This window comes from Gouania willdenowi, chromosome 19 (assembly GCF_900634775.1).
Source record: "Gouania willdenowi chromosome 19, fGouWil2.1, whole genome shotgun sequence".
NCBI classification, from domain to species: Eukaryota; Metazoa; Chordata; class Actinopteri; order Blenniiformes; family Gobiesocidae; genus Gouania; species Gouania willdenowi.
In genome coordinates this window covers 12,579,035-12,598,067 of record NC_041062.1, presented here as the reverse complement: position 1 = coordinate 12,598,067, position 19,033 = coordinate 12,579,035, and the positions used below count along the sequence as shown (strand labels likewise).

General features: G+C 41.9%; 1 protein-coding gene across 4 annotated transcripts in view; it reads left to right on the top strand.

The window, feature by feature from the left end:
* rhbdl1 (rhomboid, veinlet-like 1 (Drosophila)) overlaps positions 1-19,033 on the top strand; it is a 69,121-nt gene that overhangs the window by 1,008 nt on the left and 49,080 nt on the right. Inside the window, exon 1 of one of the 4 annotated variants that reach the window (XM_028477116.1) lies at positions 1,406-1,419. The exons of 1 other annotated variant lie outside the window; for it this stretch is intronic. Coding sequence is in view for 2 of the 3 variants with exons in the window: in XM_028477113.1 (XP_028332914.1) it covers positions 13,038-13,076 (39 nt within the window). In the remaining variant the exon portion in view is untranslated. Of the gene's footprint in view, positions 1-1,405; positions 1,420-12,638; positions 13,163-19,033 lie in introns of those variants that run through there. 2 more of the 4 variants (XM_028477113.1, XM_028477114.1) reach the window with 2 other exon arrangements.

The window sequence follows — 19,033 nt, the reverse complement described above, 5'->3', positions numbered from 1 at the left end:
GGGGGGCAAAGCTCTCAATTTACCAATCGATCTACGTTCCTACCCTCACCTATGGTCATGAGATTTGGGTAATGACCGAAAGGACAAGATCGTGGATACAGGCGGCTGAAATTAGTTTCCTTTGCAGGGTGGCTGGGCGCACCCTTACCCTTCGAGATAGGGTGAGAAGCTCAGTCATGCGGGAGGAGCTCGGAGTAGAGTCGCTGCTCCTTCACGTCGAAAGGAGCCAGCTGAGGCGGCTCGGGCATCTGTTTCGGATGCCTCCTGGTTTTCTCCCTCGGGAGGAGTTTCAGGCATGTCCTATTGGGAAGAGACCTCGTGGAAGGCCCAGGACACGCTGGAGGAACTATGTCTCTGAGCTGGCCTGGTGTCTCCTTGGGGTTCTCCCAGAACAGCTGGAGGAGGTGTGCGTGGATCGGGAGGTCTGGGCATCTCTGCTGAGACTGCTGCCTCCGCGACCCGGCCCCAGAAAAAGCGGAAGAAATCGGATGGATGTCTTTAGCCCATGTGGCCCTCATTTTCTTGGCTGCGTCCGAAGTCCTTCCTATCTCCTTTCCTATCTACTGTTCCTTCACCCCCGGAAGTGTTAAATGGTGGCCATGATAAAGAGCGTCCGAGTTTTCTTTAAGCTGAAGCTTAAGGAAAAGAGGCTGAATGCTTCCTGTTTTACCTCCTTTAGCCTAGGAAACACTGATGCATCCTTTACCAAAGGAGACGAGATAATGCTGACCCACAATTCCATGCGGCTGGTAGCCTCTTTTCCTTTTATTTACATTCAAACCTTGTGATTTTTGAGTTTATATCAGCGGTAAGTGTTATAAATGAGCTTTTAGTCCATTTTTAGAAATGTGTAGTTTTTTTATCCACGGTAGATGTCGCTAACCTTCGCGGCCGTCAGATTATCACGTCACCTAGATTGTCATAACAAACGTGATCGCCTTTCCCTAACTCCTCTCCTAACACCTTTCCTTAACCCCGTGACGTCATCCACGGGGTTAAGGAAAAGTGAATAGGAAAGGAGATAGGAGGGACTATTAGGACGTAGCTTTTGTTCTGTTTAGGTTCCATTCTAGTTCTTGTTTCATGTATTAACTCTTGTCTTTGTGTTCCCACTGGTCTTCTTGCCCTTGTCTCCTCCTCCCAGTGATGTCAGGAAGGTGTAACGTTCATAGAACCAGTCCATTTTAATGAATTAAAAAAAAAAAAGAACAAAAACTCAAATCCAAAAAGGCACAAGGAGTCACGAGGAAGGTAACAGACAATGTGTCCGGACACTCAGTGAAATAGTGAGGGAGGCTTGATTGGGAATAGGCCACACCTGGGTGTAAAACATGACGCAGCTAATCATTAACAACCCAAACTGACATCACTGGGAGGAGGAGACACAAGCAGGAAGACCTGGGAACACAAAGACAAGAGGTAATACATGAAACAAGAACTACAGTAGAATGGACACTAAACAGAAGAAAGACTGAAAAAGGGAACCACAAGGAAACTAAACAGAACCTGACACAAAATGTGTCTGGAAGCCCTTTTCTGTTCCTGGTGGTAAGCTACAGCCTATTTTTTAAAGTCACCTATATTGTATATCTGGGATTTCACTACATGTTTCCTATTTTAAGGCTGTCTGGTATAGAAGCATTGGCCTCCTGTGTGTAATGGGTTTGGACTCTGTGGGCATTTTGTGTTTATTTTCATTCTGTTAAGTGCTGCACTGAGTAATGTTGAACCTCTTTAATACCAAAACCTGAATTGTCCCCTAGGGACAACTTATATTGTCTAAACTAAACTAATATAGAGGGTTGTGTGGGTTCAAGCCTGGGTCAGGCTCTTATTATCAAGATTTTTTTTTGGGTTCCTGTTGTTGATCCCCTGCTTGATATGCTTCTTTATCTGTGTTTGGGATGGTTATTCTTCTATATTGCATTTCACCTGCCTGTCTGCACTCAGGTGTTCCTCATCTCCTGATTACCTTCCCTCACTACTTGAAGTGTGCATGAACACAGTTAATGGTCATTCTATTCTTGTCGTGGACCAAGTAGCCAAGGAACAGGAAACAGGTTTGCAGTTGAACAATTTGGGTTTTATTTTACCCAAGAAGGAACTTCCACAGCATGGTGTTAACACAACCCACACCACCCCCAACTAACACACAAGGGGAGACTTATATATGAGTTGGATATTCCATCAGACACACACAGGGGAGAACATGATATATACTAACTTAAATCTAACATAAAAAACTCCCAATCCCCCTATGAGTTCAATGACTTGGTCTGGTCCGATGGGCGTGGGTCTCAGCATAAAAGTCAGCTCCGCCCTCTCCACCATCTTTTGCCAGACCAGGAAGACATTCCACAGGTAACTCAAAAACAAAGAAAATCAGGATTAACAGACAGTGCATTAATTGAAACACAAAGAAACAATGATAACTGTGTAACTTAACCTTAATGTGTGGCCGTGGCCATCACACACTCCCCCCCTTCGAAGCTCTCACTGGGACAGCGAGAGAGGTAGTCCGCTGTACAATTGTCCCGTCCTGGAATATGATGGATGATGAAGCGGAATGGCTGCATTGCAAGATACCATCGAGTGATTCTTCCATTCGTGTCCTTCATCTTCTCAAGCCACTGAAGAGCCTTGTGATCCGTCTCCAGCGTAAACTCCCGGCCCAGAAGATAGTACTTAAAAGAGTCCATTGCCCACTTGACTGCGAGAGCCTCCTTCTCCACAGTTGAATACCGGACCTCCCTTGGAAACAGCTTACGACTGATGAATGCTACTGGATGTCGCTTTTCTGCTGATTCCTGGATTAGAACAGCCCCCAGACCCCTCTCCGAAGCATCAGTTTGCAAAATGAAATGCTTTTTAAAATCTGGACTGTACAGGACTGGGCTCTTACTCATTGAATGTTGAATGTCCCGAAAGGCTGCCTCCGCTTCCTTCGTCCAGAGCACCTTGTTCGGACATTTGGATCCAGTCCGATCAGTAAGGGAAGCTGCCCTGGCAGAAAAATGAGGGATAAAGCGATGGTAAAACCCTGCCATGCCCAAAAATGACCTTAGCTGCTTTCTGGTCTCTGGCAGTGGGCATGACTCAATGGCATGGATTTTACTCACTTGTGGCTTTATAAGCCCATTTCCAATTATAAAACCCAGGTACTCGGTCTCCGCTTTAGCAAAGAAACATTTAGCGGGATTGATGGTCAGCCCAGCCGACTGAAGGCGGCCTAGCACCTTCTCCAGATGTTCAAGATGATCCTCCCAGGTGGGGCTGTAAATGACAATGTCATCGAGATATGCTGAAGCAAAGTCTGAGAATTCACACAGGACCTGGTCCATTAGCCTCTGGAATGTTGCAGGGGCACCATGTAGTCCAAAGGGCATGACTGTAAACTGATACAAGCCCCCTGGTGTCCGGAAGGCAGTCAATTCTCTGGAGTGCTGAGCAAGGGGCAACTGCCAATAGCCTTTGCAAAGATCTATGGTGGTTAGGTATTTCGCCTTTCCCAGGCGTTCAATCATATCATCAATCCGTGGAGTAGGATATGAATCGAACTGTGAGATTGTGTTTAAATACCTGAAATCAATGCAGAAACGGATGCTGCCATCCTTCTTTGGGACCAAGACCACTGGATTGCACCACTCACTTTTAGATTGCTCGATGATCCCCAGGGACAACATGAAATCGACTTCCTCCTTCAGCACAGAGAGCATCCGTTCAGGTATTCTGTAACTCAAACGTCTCACAGAAGCTCCCTCTTTTAACACAATATTATGTTCAACAAGGTGTGTTCTTCCCGGGTTTTTCTGAAATATTTCGGGGTTACATCTAACCCTCACCTGTTGTTGCTTTTCTTCAGGCAGGTGACTGAGGTGCATGTCCAGGGAGGCAGCTGCGGGCAGGTATTGCTCCTCCATTTCCTCATCCTCTGGAACCTTCCTGATCAGCAACACTTCTCCCTTTCCAGGTCTGTCAACCCATTCTTTAAGGAGGTTCACATGCAGCCTCCTACTAGAGCGTGGCCGGCCCGGGGTGGAAACTTGGTAGGTAGTTTGCCCAATTTTACGTTGGACCTCAAATGGTCCTTGCCACTGTGCCAGCAACTTACTGCCATCGCTTGGAAGGAGTACGAGTACCTTTTGACCAGGGTTGAAGGACCTCTGCCGGGCTGACCGATCATACCAGACCTTCTGACGCCGCTGAGACTCTGCCATGTGGGACTGGGCAAGCCCCCTCATCTTTTCCAGCCGATCTCTCATCTGCACAACATAGGAAATTATGTTATCAGCCCCCCCACCTGCCTGATTTCCCTCCCAAACATCTTTCAATAAAGATAGGGGACCCCTTACTTCATGACCATATAACAGTTCAAATGGGGAGAAGCCAGTGGAGGCCTGGGGTACCTCCCTATATGCAAAAAGGAGGTAAGGCAGCCATTGATCCCAGTCAACACCAGTCTCATTCACAAATTTCCTGAGCATCTGCTTCATGGTCTGATTGAAGCGTTCGGTGAGCCCGTCTGTTTGAGGGTGATATGGAGTTGTCCTTAAACTCCTAATACCCAGCAGCTGATACACTTGTTTCAATAGGGTAGACATAAAATTAGTTCCCCGGTCGGTAAGGATCTCACGAGGAAATCCAACCCTTGAAAACAATTGGACCAGGCAAAACGCCACTGATTTAGCTTTCATGGACTTCAGGGGAAAAACTTCCGGATATCTTGTAGCATAATCAGTTATCACAAGCATATAACGATTGCCTGCTTTACTCCTTTCCACAGGTCCCACAATGTCCATCCCTAACCGCTCAAATGGAGTACTGATGATTGGCAGTGGCTGGAGTGGAGCTCTGGAGGGGATTCTCGAGGATGTCTTCTGGCACTGAGGGCAACTTTTGCAGAACAGTCCTACATCTGCACGTAGGCCAGGCCAGTAAAAGTGGGGTTTAATGCGAGCAATGGTTCTGTGCTTACCAAGATGGCCTGCCCATGGCACTGAGTGTCCCAAGGTCAGCACAGTTTTCCTGGCTGCTCCCGGAACCACCAACTGTATGGCAGACCCCTGCTGGCGATAAAGGATACCACCTTTTAGAAAAAAATCCTCACTGCTGCAAGAATCAGGAACAGTTCCTTGTCCCGCCTCCTTAGCTCTCTGAAAAAGAGGTACCAATGTTGTGTCGTTTTGTTGCATCTCAATGACATTGCTTGGAATTCCAAAACCCAAAGGCAATTCAGGGTCAGGACCAGAGAGTGGCGCTACAACAGTCTTATGGAATTTCTCTTGCCTTTTCTGACGACGTGACTTACGAGACTTCCCAGGTGCTGTCTCCAGGTCTGCATCATAGAATGGCAGGGCACTTAGTGTTGGAGAGGTCTCCTCCAACCTCTGGCTTTGAGCTCTGGTAACTGCCGCATTACATCCACGGCTGGAATCCAACAAATCAAAAAGTACAGGTAGGTCTCGACCAAGCACAGCAGGAAATGGCAAATTATCAGCAACACCAACATTTACGAGATATGTTTGCCCTTGTACCTTGATGTACACGTCTGCTGTTGGATAAGGCTTTTTGTCTCCATGCACACAAAAAACCGGGACAGTATCCTTAATCCTGATAACATTTGGTGGTAAAAAATGTCTGTGTACGAGGGTCTGGTCGCTGCCTGAGTCAATAAGAGCCTGTAAAGTTTGGCCATTGATTTCAATCAAGGACATTTTGGCCTCTGAGTTCAATTTGATTTCAGGCTCATCCGCCCGAGGTACAAAACATACTTGTGTTATCTTGGGCGATTCTTTGGGGCACATTGGTTTGGTATGGCCCTCCATTCCACACCGATAACAAATCAGCTTTTTAGCAGGGTATTTTTGAGATGCATTAGCTGACTGGCTGTCCCTCATGGGAGTCCTACCTACATCAGTGGTTGGTGTTTGATGAAATTGCGGGAATAATTTGCGACTGTCGTTCCTTTCCCATGCTGTATAGCTCCATGGCTGACCTTTCCTCCGTGCAGCGACAAACACATCAGCCATCTTGGCAGCCTCAGCTGCAGACCCTGGATTACGCTCCTTAATCCAAACCTGCAACTCAGGAGACAGCATTCTGAAGTACTGCTCCAAGATGATGAGTTCGCCAATTTCATGGGTTGTTTTACCTTTGGGGTTAATCCACTTTCCATATAGCTCCTTAAGCCTTGCATAAAGCTCTTTTGGGTTTTCATCAGGAGGTATTTCAAGAGACCGAAATCTTAATCTATATGTCTCTGGATTTATATCATATTTATCCAAAATTGCCATTTTTACTTTATCATATTCAAGAGAATCATCAACATCCATATTTACATATGCTCCCCTAGCTTTGCCAGAGAGCAAAGGAATAAGATGAAAAACCCAATCCTGTTTCTGCCACCGACAAGCATGTGCAATGCGTTCGAAGGTGATTAAAAAATGTTCAACATCATCTTCCTCTGTGAGCCTTTCTAATCTGGGCTCATGAAACAGCGCCTTACTGGTTGAGATTTGAAAGTTATTAGCTGCCATGTCCTGATGCTCAGGCACAGACTGTTCAGGCTCACCTGACCGCTGCTCCAGATCTGGTGGTTCAAGCTCTGCTAACAGAGGCTCTGAGAGTGGGGAAGTACGAGCCTGCACTTTCAGCTGTAGTAGTTGGAACTGGTGTTGGAGTGTTCTGGAGCGGTGCTCCTGTCGGGCATTTTCCTCCAGCTGTCTGGCCTCTCGGGCTTCCTGCTGCGTCATATGGGCCCGAAACAAGGAGACCAGGTCAGATAATGAAGGCTCCTTACCTTCGCCCTCAGTACTGTCCACCCCTCCAGTAGCTCCATTTTCTTCCTCACCCTCATTTAGGGCCTCCGTTCCTGTCATCTGAGGCTGGTTGTCTCTGTGTGCTGTTCTTGTACTTCTTCCACCTCTCTGCATAACTATGCAATCACGGTGGGAAGAAGAGAAGAGAGAAGAAAAAAACTGCAGCAAAAAAAACCTGGTGTCCTTTACTGGATGATCCCACCACTGCCACCAAATGTCGTGGACCAAGTAGCCAAGGAACAGGAAACAGGTTTGCAGTTGAACAATTTGGGTTTTATTTTACCCAAGAAGGAACTTCCACAGCATGGTGTTAACACAACCCACACCACCCCCAACTAACACACAAGGGGAGACTTATATATGAGTTGGATATTCCATCAGACACACACAGGGGAGAACATGATATATACTAACTTAAATCTAACATAAAAAACTCCCAATCCCCCTATGAGTTCAATGACTTGGTCTGGTCCGATGGGCGTGGGTCTCAGCATAAAAGTCAGCTCCGCCCTCTCCACCATCTTTTGCCAGACCAGGAAGACATTCCACAGGTAACTCAAAAACAAAGAAAATCAGGATTAACAGACAGTGCATTAATTGAAACACAAAGAAACAATGATAACTGTGTAACTTAACCTTAATGTGTGGCCGTGGCCATCACAATTCTCTTTGGTTACTCAATTTTAGGTTTTTTGTTTTTTTTGTTTTTGTTTTTCTGAGCTCAATAGATTTTCATTATGTGCTTGTTAGAGCGTTTTTATAGTGTGTGGAATGTTTTAGGAACTATTTATTTTAGTTTTTTCTAAACAAGTAATGTTCTTAAATATGACTCTATAGAATAAATGATAGTGTGTCAACATATCACTCATTAAGGAATTCAGATAGGATTTTCTATGTCTGTTTCAGTCACTGACATACAGTGTGTTTCATCTTTGTTAAAAGGTATCCATGTTAGGGTCATTTCCCTGAACCCACTGAGCAACGATTGGCGGTTTTGTCTCCTAACAGTAAAGTTATTTTTCTCGGCCACTCTTTTGAATTTATGTTGGACTAAATTTTTGGATTTTAAGTTTTGTCAAATGGACTTGGTAGATTTTTGCCTCTTCCACAACAAATACTTTTAATGGCTTAAATGATCATCTCTATAATATGTATGTTACTGTTGTATAGGTTTGAAACAATAGTGATAATCAAGTCTTTCAAGACATTATGGTTAAGTGAACATTTACTTACTCAAAATATTTTGGGTGGCAAAATAACACTTTATCTACTGTAACTGGATTTTTAATCAGTTTAATCATACCCGCTTATTCCCGTTTAACAGGGTCGCGGGGGTCTGCCGGTGCCAATCTCTGGCTCTCATAGGGCGCTGGGCGTGGGTACACCCTGGACAGGGCGCCAGTCCATCACAGGGCAACACAGACACAGACAACCATTCACTCTCTCATTCACTCCTATGGGCAATTTAGAGACTCCAATCAACCTTACAGTCATGTTTTTGGATTGTGGGAGGCAGCCGGAGTACCGGAGGAAACCCACGCAGCACGGGGAGAACATGCAAACTCCACACAGAAAGGACCCAAGTCCACCCCAGGGCTTGAACCCAGGACCTTCTTGCTGTGGGGCGGACATGCTAACCACTAAGCCACTGTGCTCCACAGAATCAGAATTCCTTCTTTAAAATGCTTTTGTACATAATTTAATACATGATTTTGTAGCATTTTCCCTCTCCTCTTTGCACTAACTGAAGCAAAAGCCTTTTCACTGACTAACTGTGTTTGAACAAACTTAAACTTACACAGTACAGAGCTTCAAACACCAGAGGTCTCTCATCACCTGAAAACCAGAGAAGAAACTAAAACCCAGCGATGCCTAAAATAGAGACAGCAGCAGATAACAGACAAATGCAAAAATTACAGTTTAACTGAATGTGATATGGATCTCTAGATGATCAGGATTGGTCCTGGATTTCATTTTTTGTATAGTTCCATCTCCTGTTTTTGATTATTTCTTTCATTCTCTCGGTCTCTTGCAGTTTATGTGCCACTGTGCTTTTTAAGTAGATCAGTTTGGGAAAGAAACTGTGTCATTCTCTGACCTGATTTCATTTTACCGCCGTTTTTCATTGTGTGGTTGAATCCCACTTTTGCACAATCACTGCTGTCTGACATTCAAGTCGATTAATGAAAAATTATAGCCTGTTTTTATTTAGAAAAATCAACAAAAATGCAGCAGATTATCGATGTTACTATTTGATCCTGAGTAATAAGCCAAGATTGTGTTTTAAAGATTAAATCTTAACTTTATTCAAGCAATCCTCTCTAAGGGTAACCCTCCTCAGATTAGATTTAATGATAAAACTTTAAGGCCTTTTATTTTAAGCTTTTGCTGAATTAAAATCTCCTGCTCAACTCAGTTAATACTATCAAGGTCTTCCCTCTTACTCATGTTTTTCATTCCAGTATGTTTATAAGACAGGTCCACTTCTCATGAGCACACACTATCTACACCTATCATCTAGATTAAGAAGTAAGTAGATTATATTTTTATTTAGTTATAGTTCACTAGACGTTGTTTATAAAAACAAACAAAAAGCACATACTTGATGTACATTTAACTGTTTATAGCGTTCAATGAAATAGTTTATTGCTAAGAATGTTGCTTTTTTCATTTTGCCCAAATTATGCCATTATCGACACCTCTAAAATGACAAAAACAAGTATCCATCCACTAACTCTCGTGCCCCCAAAATCTTCACTGCACCACTAAGTTAACCACCTGATAACATCTTTTTGTTCATTTAATACTTAATCATGTAAAAACTGGAAATACTTGGAGGATATTTTTCCACCCAGGCCTGTCACGTACTCTATGTGGGATATGCAAATTCACCCTGATTATGTTCGGCGCTTGTACTTTACAGGTTGCTTAAATTCCCAGCATTGACACAAAGAGCCATTGGGCTTTGTTAAAAAAAATTCACCAATCTCCATTTGTTCTAAGAACTCCAAAAACATAGTACTTGAGGTTTATTTTCCCAAACTTGCCTGTTTTCCAGAGTTTTAGCCTCTGAAAAGTCACTTTCTGATCAACTCTACACATACAGGCTGATTTGTGGCCTACTTATACATATTCATGAGTGGGCGTGTCTATAGGCGGGACACTGACTTCCTCCTCCCCGCACGGTGGCATAGGGCTAGAGGACGGCCCGCCCTCCTCCCACCCTCTCCGTAGCGGAGCTCATGTTGCTTTATAAACACGAGACAGAGCGTGGGGGCGGGGCTTTCGCCAGTACATACATAGACTGTAGAAAATACACACATAGCACTGCGCGAAGGACGCTGAAATGCTCACCTTCGTGGGCGTGTCTGTTTACATGTCAATCACGGCAGAGAGATTCCTGGAGGCGCGGCTTCTCCAGCTCAGTGCCGCATCAAATTCATCATCAAAGTGGGAACGCGTCATCAAAGTGGAGCGAGGTGTTTGGGTTCACCCTGCAGTAAGAAAGGAGCAAATCACCCTCTAACGAATGATTGAGGGAATCAATGAAAAAACACTTTATGCATGTGTATGAAGCCCCAATAACACTTTATGATGTTTAAAGCACAGAAAAGTCTATTTAGCTTAACAAGGGCCCTTCAAGTTCTCTGTAGAAATGCATCATGACATGATCATGACCTGCAGGACTGCAGCCCTCTAGGACAGACTGTAACCATCCACTTAAAGCACTCTATACTCGCTTTTATTTAACTTTCGAAGTGCTTTTCTTCAAAGGGATTAATCTTTTCTCTTTACTGCTGCTTTTTTTTTTTTCTTTTCATTTCAAGGTATACCTCATATTATTGTTTGATTAAAGTCCTCCGAGGTTTCCAAGGCAACAGTTGAATCCAGGGCCAATTTCTTTAGGTTTGCTTTCAATCTGTCTCTTTTATTGCAGTTTGTGAATCCTCCAGCATTGACCTTCTGATCAGGTTTTTCTTGCTCTCAATTGAAGCTTTGAAAATATGTTTTATGCGCTATAGTTTGACAAATAATTTGTTTTTTTAGTTTTCTGTTGACCTGAAAGTTAAATGATCAACTTTTGTTTGACCAGATTCTTTACACTGGAGTAATAGGAAGGGACAACAGATATTTGAGTTAAATCTAAGGTTAAGAAAACACATTGTGTGACAAATCTCACATTGTGGCACCGTTTTAAACACTAAGGCTTCATCTGTCATATATGCTGATCACTTTACACTGTGGCCTTCATACAGTCCCTTTGTTGGAGAATCAAAATGAGCCTTGTGATATTTGTAAAGTTGTTTTATTGAGGAGTTAAACCAGAGGTTCACAACCTTTTTTGGTTCGTGATCCCATTTTGATATTTTTTTTTTTCCTCTCTAGAATTAGTTTTGGTCGTGTTTATTAAAGTATATTACAAATACAGAGTAGCCAGGATTAGTGCACACCTCATATTTTTATACTGCATTTTATTTGATCTAGATTTATACTTTAGAAAGTACAAGATAGTTATTTTATATGTCTTGTTTGTATTTTAATAACATATATATGTATATTTACCAATTACGAGACATTTCAGGTGACCCCATTTTAATCCCAGGCAAGCCTGCATGGGTTTGCGCCCCCAAGGTTGAAAAGCCCTGAGTTAGACCCGTGTTGTTGGAGACTGAGTGAGTCGTCTAAACTAATTCACTTTAATGGTTGTGCCTGTGGGCTGGAGGTGTTTGGTAATTGCAGCGCTTCATAATGTATGTCATGTGTCATTTCTAATCATTAACACAGAGAAGAGCAAGAGTGCATCAAGGTATTCAAGAGGCCATTAGCAGAATTTAATCATTCATTCATTTCCTACACCTGCTCACCCATTATGAAGCTGGTGGCGCTGCAGCTGACCATGGTTGGAGTCAATTGTAATTCTAATCGCGTAATTGATGATTAATTGCAATGATGTGATCATAAATGAATTGTAATCAGGTTCGGATAATTGACTGTGTAATTGTCACGGAAATTCTATAAAAACTCTTAATTAAAAATGTCATTAAACACAAACCTGGTGAACCATGTTACAGTTCTGTAGTTTACACTAGATAATAATGATCAAAATATGTTTCATACCAACTTTTCCCACTACCTGTCACTTCTCTTCAGGATATTTTTACCATTTACAATTATATGCATATATCTAGGGGTATACTGACAGAAAAAATGGCTCTGACGCCCACACCAAAAATATTAATACCAGTATTTTCATTGCTTAGGAAGCCTAACAAGTTAACCATTAGATGAAAAACAAATTAGATGATAGATAATATTTTTTATGTATTTTACAGCTGATTTTAAGACATAAGAATTGCTGTTGATAATGTTTTAAAGGCTCAGTAATTGTGATAAATTTAACTTTAGTAATTGTAATTGACTTTTAGGGGAAGTAATAATTGTAATTGGGGGAAAAAAATGCTTGTCACTGTAATCATAATTGAATTGTAATTGAAAATGGGTAATTGACCTTAACCCTGCAGATGACTGACTCTGGTGCATGAACACATGCTCCCTGTGCATCAGTTGCCATTATTGCTCTTACAGTGCGTGGGTTTGAGTGTGTTGGTAACAGACCAGACATGAGTGTATGGAGGCGGGGTCAGACTGTAGTACAAACACACAGCTCCAGTTTACTCCATCCTCTGATGTCGCCTCACTCACTCACTCACTAGTAGTGATGAGGAGCCGCAGCCTCTGGCCACTCCTTCTCCTCCAGCAATTGGAAGAAGGAGCTCCACCTCCCCTTCCCTGGCTCATTGGTATGCAGGCAACGCAGTGAGTGTGAGGGGAGAGAGAGGAAAGAGAGAGAGAGAGAGGTAGTAGTGGGTGCAATGGGATAGAGGACAGCGAGCAGGAGGAGAGTGAATGAGATCTGCTGCTGGACCTGGGCTGGCTGTCTGTCGTCTGCTTGAAGCTGACACCACGCTGCACCAGGACACACACTCAGCACAGGCTGTCACACCAGCTGGAAGCAGAACAACGGACCAACATCCACTGGATCTATTTCCCAGCATCAGCATCAGCCACCAAGCTGCCTCACGCCACGATTCAGGCATCAGCCGCCACCACACCATCACCCCATCCTCCTGATCCCATCCTTACCAACACCACCACTTCCCTCTCTCTCCTCCCTATGCCCTTGTCCTCGGCGGCTCCTCTCACCTCCCTGGCCAGTATATGGATAGAAGCTCCCTGTTTCAGCTCATACAAGAGCAGGTAAGCAAACGAGGAAGCAGCTGCAGAGGTTTCTATGGTAACTGGCTCCTGACCACCTTGCCTGTGAGACAGACATGGATGCTGAGGTGAGGACTGATGTTGAGACACGGTAGCAGGGACTGTGCCTCAGATATATAGATTGTAGTGAGACATGCTGGTCCAGGAACGTGAGGTCAGATCATGAGCTGCAGCATTGGGGGGGTGGGGGGTATGTTGGGGATGTTTTATGGAATGCATGATGGCAGCAGGGATGTGGGCACGAGATGCACGGCTGTAATGGGTGTGGAGGTGGATTGATTGATGTTTTCTACAGGTGCATAATGAACTGGTCCTTTACATGGTTGTACTTCATGCTGCAAAAATCCCCATAAATGCAAATATGTGCCACATGCTTGTGTTTTTTCTCTCCTTTTAACACAGCCATCTATCATTCCATGGTCAGACAATTTAATTGTTGTATTTTCCTTCTGTTTTCGTTTTGGGGGTTCACCCATCATGGCTGTCTCATTTAAATAATAGCTTTGTTTTGGGTTTTTTTTTTTCTTGGTCTTTTTGTTGCTTCCCAAAACCCCAGTATCGGTGACCATATTTAGACCAGTGCAAAGTTTCCCCTTCACAGTATGTATTCCTGGAAAGCTTTAACCAAACATCAGATTTAACTGTAGCTTATTTTATGCTTTGGTCAAACAGAAAAATTAAGTTGTTTTTTTTTTTTTTTTCAATACTTGCCTGTGTTGAACTGTTGGATGCCTTTAAATCTTAATGATAAAACAGGCTTGTGGAAAGTGCTGATTGGCTGGTAGATTGAACAACCGATTCTACCAATAGGCAGTAATTGATTACCTGCTACTGGCTTTAGTGGGTCAAAAGAGGCCCATCAACAACCCATTGATCCAGAGGCTCAGGAGACGATTGTGGGGGTTGTGCTGTGTTGCATTTCTGTGAATGTGTGTTTTCATACTCACACATTTTGGTCACACTCGAGAGTCATTTATCGTCAAAGCTCTTCAACTGTAACTGTAAAGGCTGTTTGTCCATCATTGATTTATATATACCTGTGTCGACGTATCTGTGTCAACACTTTCCTTGGGTATCATCACGATGTAAACAGATATTCCCATTGATCTGAAGGGATGATTTTTCTCGACCCAGTGTGTTTGTAGAACAGTAAGGCCAGAATAGATTAAATCACTTTCCATAAGCTTTCCATAAAGGCAACCTGCCAACCTCTCAGCAAAACCACAGACGCACCGTGAGGTTAACTGCTTTAATTGTGCAGTTTGGTTGTAAAGTATATACGGTTTCTGCTCCTATTTGTTCAAATCTCCAGGCTTGCATTTGTAAATCGATTCTGTGTTGGATTCAAACCAGTGGTGTTTGCATTTACGCACCGTGCACTCGGCTGCTTTTCATAAACGGAAGTGCTCGTGTTCTGGTTCCTAATCTGTGAAAAACTTTTTAAACGGGGGAATGCTGTGAAAGTCATAATTTTTTCAAATTTGAGAGTGAATACAGGCAAAATCTAGATTAATATTTGATGTGACCTTTGTTATTCCTGAGTTACTTGCACATGCATGGATCAAACCACAGGTGTGATGATTAGAGTTCATCTGTCTCCTCGTGTTACGCTCACGTATACATGGTGATGAAATTAGGGCTCTGAAGGGATCATCACAACTTCCTGTATCATCATTAATCAAACCAAACCATTAGCAGAAATGCTCCCCTCGTTCATGTTTCTCTGATCCACACACTCATTATTCCTATCCAGACCCAGATACAGATGAGTGTACCTGAATCCAGCTGGATTCTTCCAGTTCTGGTAATCTGAAGATCTTCCATTTCAACGAAAACAAATATGTTTTTTAATTTATTTTTTAACTCACATTTTAGTGTTTTTTTTATTTTTTATTTTTCCCAACAGAACAAAACAGAAGTATGTTTTTAAATCTGAGAGAAGTCTTGCCTATGCAGTATAACTACCTTTATTATCTTATTGTTGGCTCATTGAAAGCTATTAGTTTGATTTTTTTTTTAATTTAAATGTATGTTTCAGGGTTCGGGTCAATTACGTTTTTCAATTAAGTCTTCAGTTTTCCATGTTGAATTAACACTCAGGATTTTTTTCCCCCCATAATTACAATTAAAATGACAATGATAATTTTCCCCCTGAAATTGAATTACAATTACATTCTCAATTACTAAAGTTCAAATACAATTAATCACAATTACCGAGCCTGAAATAAATAACCACATAAAATAGAACCTTCGCCTTGTGTTAGCCTTCTGTTAGCATCTCTTTTGATAACGGGTCAGTTTTGACCCATGTCTTAAATCAGCTGTAAAATACACTATAAAATATTATCTATCAAAGTTTGTGTCTCATCTCTTGCTTACCTTGTTAGGGTTCCTTATCCATGAAAATATTGGGGTTAATATTTTTGTTGTGGACGTCTGAGGCTCTTTTGTGTCAGTATACCCCTTGATTTGAATTTATTTTTAATGGTAAAATGATCCTCGGGTAGTGTGAAAAGTTTATCTGAAACATATTTGAATGATTAACTACGCAATCACTGCAACATGATTCCACACTATTTTTAATGATCACAACAGCGACAGATTTTTTTTTTTTTTTCAATCACAACTACGTCATAATTGCAATTACGCGATTACAATTATTATTGAGCCGAACCCTTTTATGTTTGATATACAATGTGTGTAATGTAGGTTATAACAAGTCAAGATGTTTCATGACTACAGAAGAGAGGATAGTACAGACAAACCACAGAGAAAGAGTGAATGCTACAGTGGTAACAGGAGTGAGTTTATTAGCCTTGTCTGCAGGAGCAATGCTGAGCTCAGGCTATTCCTGGCCAGTGTGGCCTTCAGCGCGCACACACACACACACAGAGAGAGATGGAAAGTAGTGATTCCCATTCCCTCCTTCCATTGCTTCACCATTGATAACAAAGCGTAATGGCTGACGGCGCTCAGCCGTTAAAGTGTACCATCATTTACTGATTAATGCTTTTCTTTGTGTCACTCATCTCTTATCAGACTTATTTATAGCACGCCCATAAATATGTGGGGTAACTTCTGGATGATATTTTTGACACATTTCTGTCAGGAAGAGAAGAGAGAATGGGGCTTCCTGTATAGACTTCTCTCCTTTCAACGTCTCCTGATGTTACCTTGAAGTGAGCCGTGTTTAAAAAGGCCCCTGGCTGTGTGTACATTATGCAAACATCAGGAAGATGTCTTCAATGAATCTTTCTCTGTGTGCTGTAGAGTCTACCTGAGGAGTGAGTAGGTAGACTTTGTCACTGAGATAAAACAAAAAAAAATACTGGATACGAGGCTAATAACGGCTCAGGAGAACATGCTATGGTGATGGTTGAGTCGGTACCACCACCCTGGTGACTCTAATCAAAAAAATGTAAATGTATGCCATAATATTGGCTCCTTACCACAAGGTCACTCACTGACCCACGTGCTCCTTTTCTTTAATGTCACCAGTGTGGCAGTCTTCCAAATTTTAAATACCTTTTAATGCCTTTTTAAGGCTCTCTTTAGATCATTTATGCTGATGACATGTGTGTAAATGAGTGCAAAAGGACATAATTTGGATAATTAAAGTCTGTATAATATACACTGTAGTAAATTATGTTTACAGTTTGGGTGTAAATGACTCATCTTATTTCATTCATTCCTATTTATCTTATAGTAATTATTGCTGAGGCACGTGCAAAGATTACAGTGAGCTGTAGATGATTTGCTCCTTTTAATGTATCGATAAAATAATAACAGTGAGGATTTCGCCACACTTTCCAGAGACTTATGGTGACATACTGTATATATCCCACTACACTTTACATATATAGATTAATAATATATTAATGATTTTAATGTAGACTCATTCTCAAATCGAGCACGTGAAATTTATTTTTTTATTTTTTGTTATTACAGACAAAAATAGTATATTTTTATATATAGATTCATAAGTAAACTTAAAATTAAGTACAGCCCTATTAAATAAAAAAAAATCCTCCTTATAAAACTACAATATCTGCACACAATATAAACCATATTTTTTTTTATCATGGGAAGTCTGATTGATTTAATTGTGAGAACAGCTTTGACTGGATTTTTACAACCTGATAAAAATAACATAAAAAGCAGATAATTGGATAAATAATGAATGCACCCGCTCTAACCAGTACAGATCACCAGTCCACCGCACTGATTAGTGCACAAACACACATTCACTCCTACATTCAATTTGCTCCAATTTACTTAACATATTTTTTAACTGTACAATGGCTAAACTCACATTTACGCTCCGTAAGCAGTTTTTCCTCATCCCTGTAGTTTGTTGTGTTTCTAAAGCCTCGTTGCTTTGTATAGTGACCCTGTGGGGTCAACAGGACTGTGAGCTGAAGATAATAGAGTTCCTGGTGTTAACACTGACATCATTTCATGGTGTCGGCTATATTTACACTGACCCACGGTCCCATTCCTGTTCATCTCCCCCCACTGACTTCCTCTACAGCCGAGTCCAGTTACTTTATTTTATCTTATACCTCAGATTTCCCATATGCCACGCCTCTCTGCACATGATATTGTCTTATCACAGTTTCCATCCAATCCCATATTTTTTTTTTCCCCATTATTGGCCTTTAAAGTCCTTCTTTCATCGTCTGTTTTCGCCCCCCACCGTCTTCTGTGTCCTTCCTTCGCTTCTTCATTGTCAAGACAAAAAAAACGGGGGGGAAAAGGAAGAAAGGGATGACACACATGCGACTGGTAACCATAGAAACACATGCATTCAGTCAAAGTGTCGCCCTTACAGTGATGAATTGCTGCTTTTCTCTAATTTTTTTCTCCTTTTCTTAACTTCAACCGTCTCTTAGTCTTCTATCTGTTCCCGTTTTTCTGCCAACCAGCTCTAAAGCCAGCACTTATCTCAGTGTAATGATGAATAAGCCTAAAATGTAAAAAGAACACATCTCTCCGAATAATATCCTGGTGTATGAGATGTGTCTGCATTATGGCAGCTCAGCTTCCTATAAAGTTGTGGGGCTGTGTTGCAGCGAGGATCGGTGTCGCTGCTGCTGCTGCCTGTGTGGTACAGCGATGTGCTGACATATGGAGGCCTGACAGTAATCAGACGTCCCTGGCGTGGCTCTGTGTTCCCCCTGTCAGCCCGTGCTGAGCCAGGAGCACATTAGAATCTGATCTATCTGTCCTCTGTGGCGAGTGGATGCAGAGCACTAGAGTGTATCACAGAGTTCTTAAAGGAAAGTAGAAGAGGCCTCGCTGTAGAGTTAGACAGAGTGCAGCTTTTTTTATTGTAAAACATCAGATTTTCTGTTTCAAAATTGACCAAAAATCAGTTCCAGGGCAAATCCATTTCCTCGTCATGTCACACTTTTCAGTTTTCTTTCCGTTTCATTGTATTTCCCTGTTTGGATAACTTTACTGGCCATTAGACTTCCCTAAATTATACCAAACATGCTAAATAGAAATTATATAGCCAACTACTGTTTGTTCTGCCTTAGATGATTTACAAAAATGGGATGGTTACCCAGGAAACATGCAAGATTACGTTGCAACTAGACCCTCACCTGTTTAACAAGAAAAATACAATGAAAATGTGTGATTGTAGACGCTTCTGCCGTGATGTATCACAATTTAAATTCATCACCAGTTCAACTAATATGAGCTAAACTTGCTTTTGTAACAGTGCCTTTTCAGATTTGAATGCAGTCTTAATAATCTGAACCACTTTTTCACATTAAAAACACTCTTCAGATGAAGCTCTGCATTCATTTTTAATCACAGGATAACGCGATCACCAGTTATTACACATTGCAAGAGATTTCAAATGGATTTATTAGCAGAAATGGACATATTTGTTTATTTATCACACTTTATAGACAGTTATTAGCTCTTTTTGT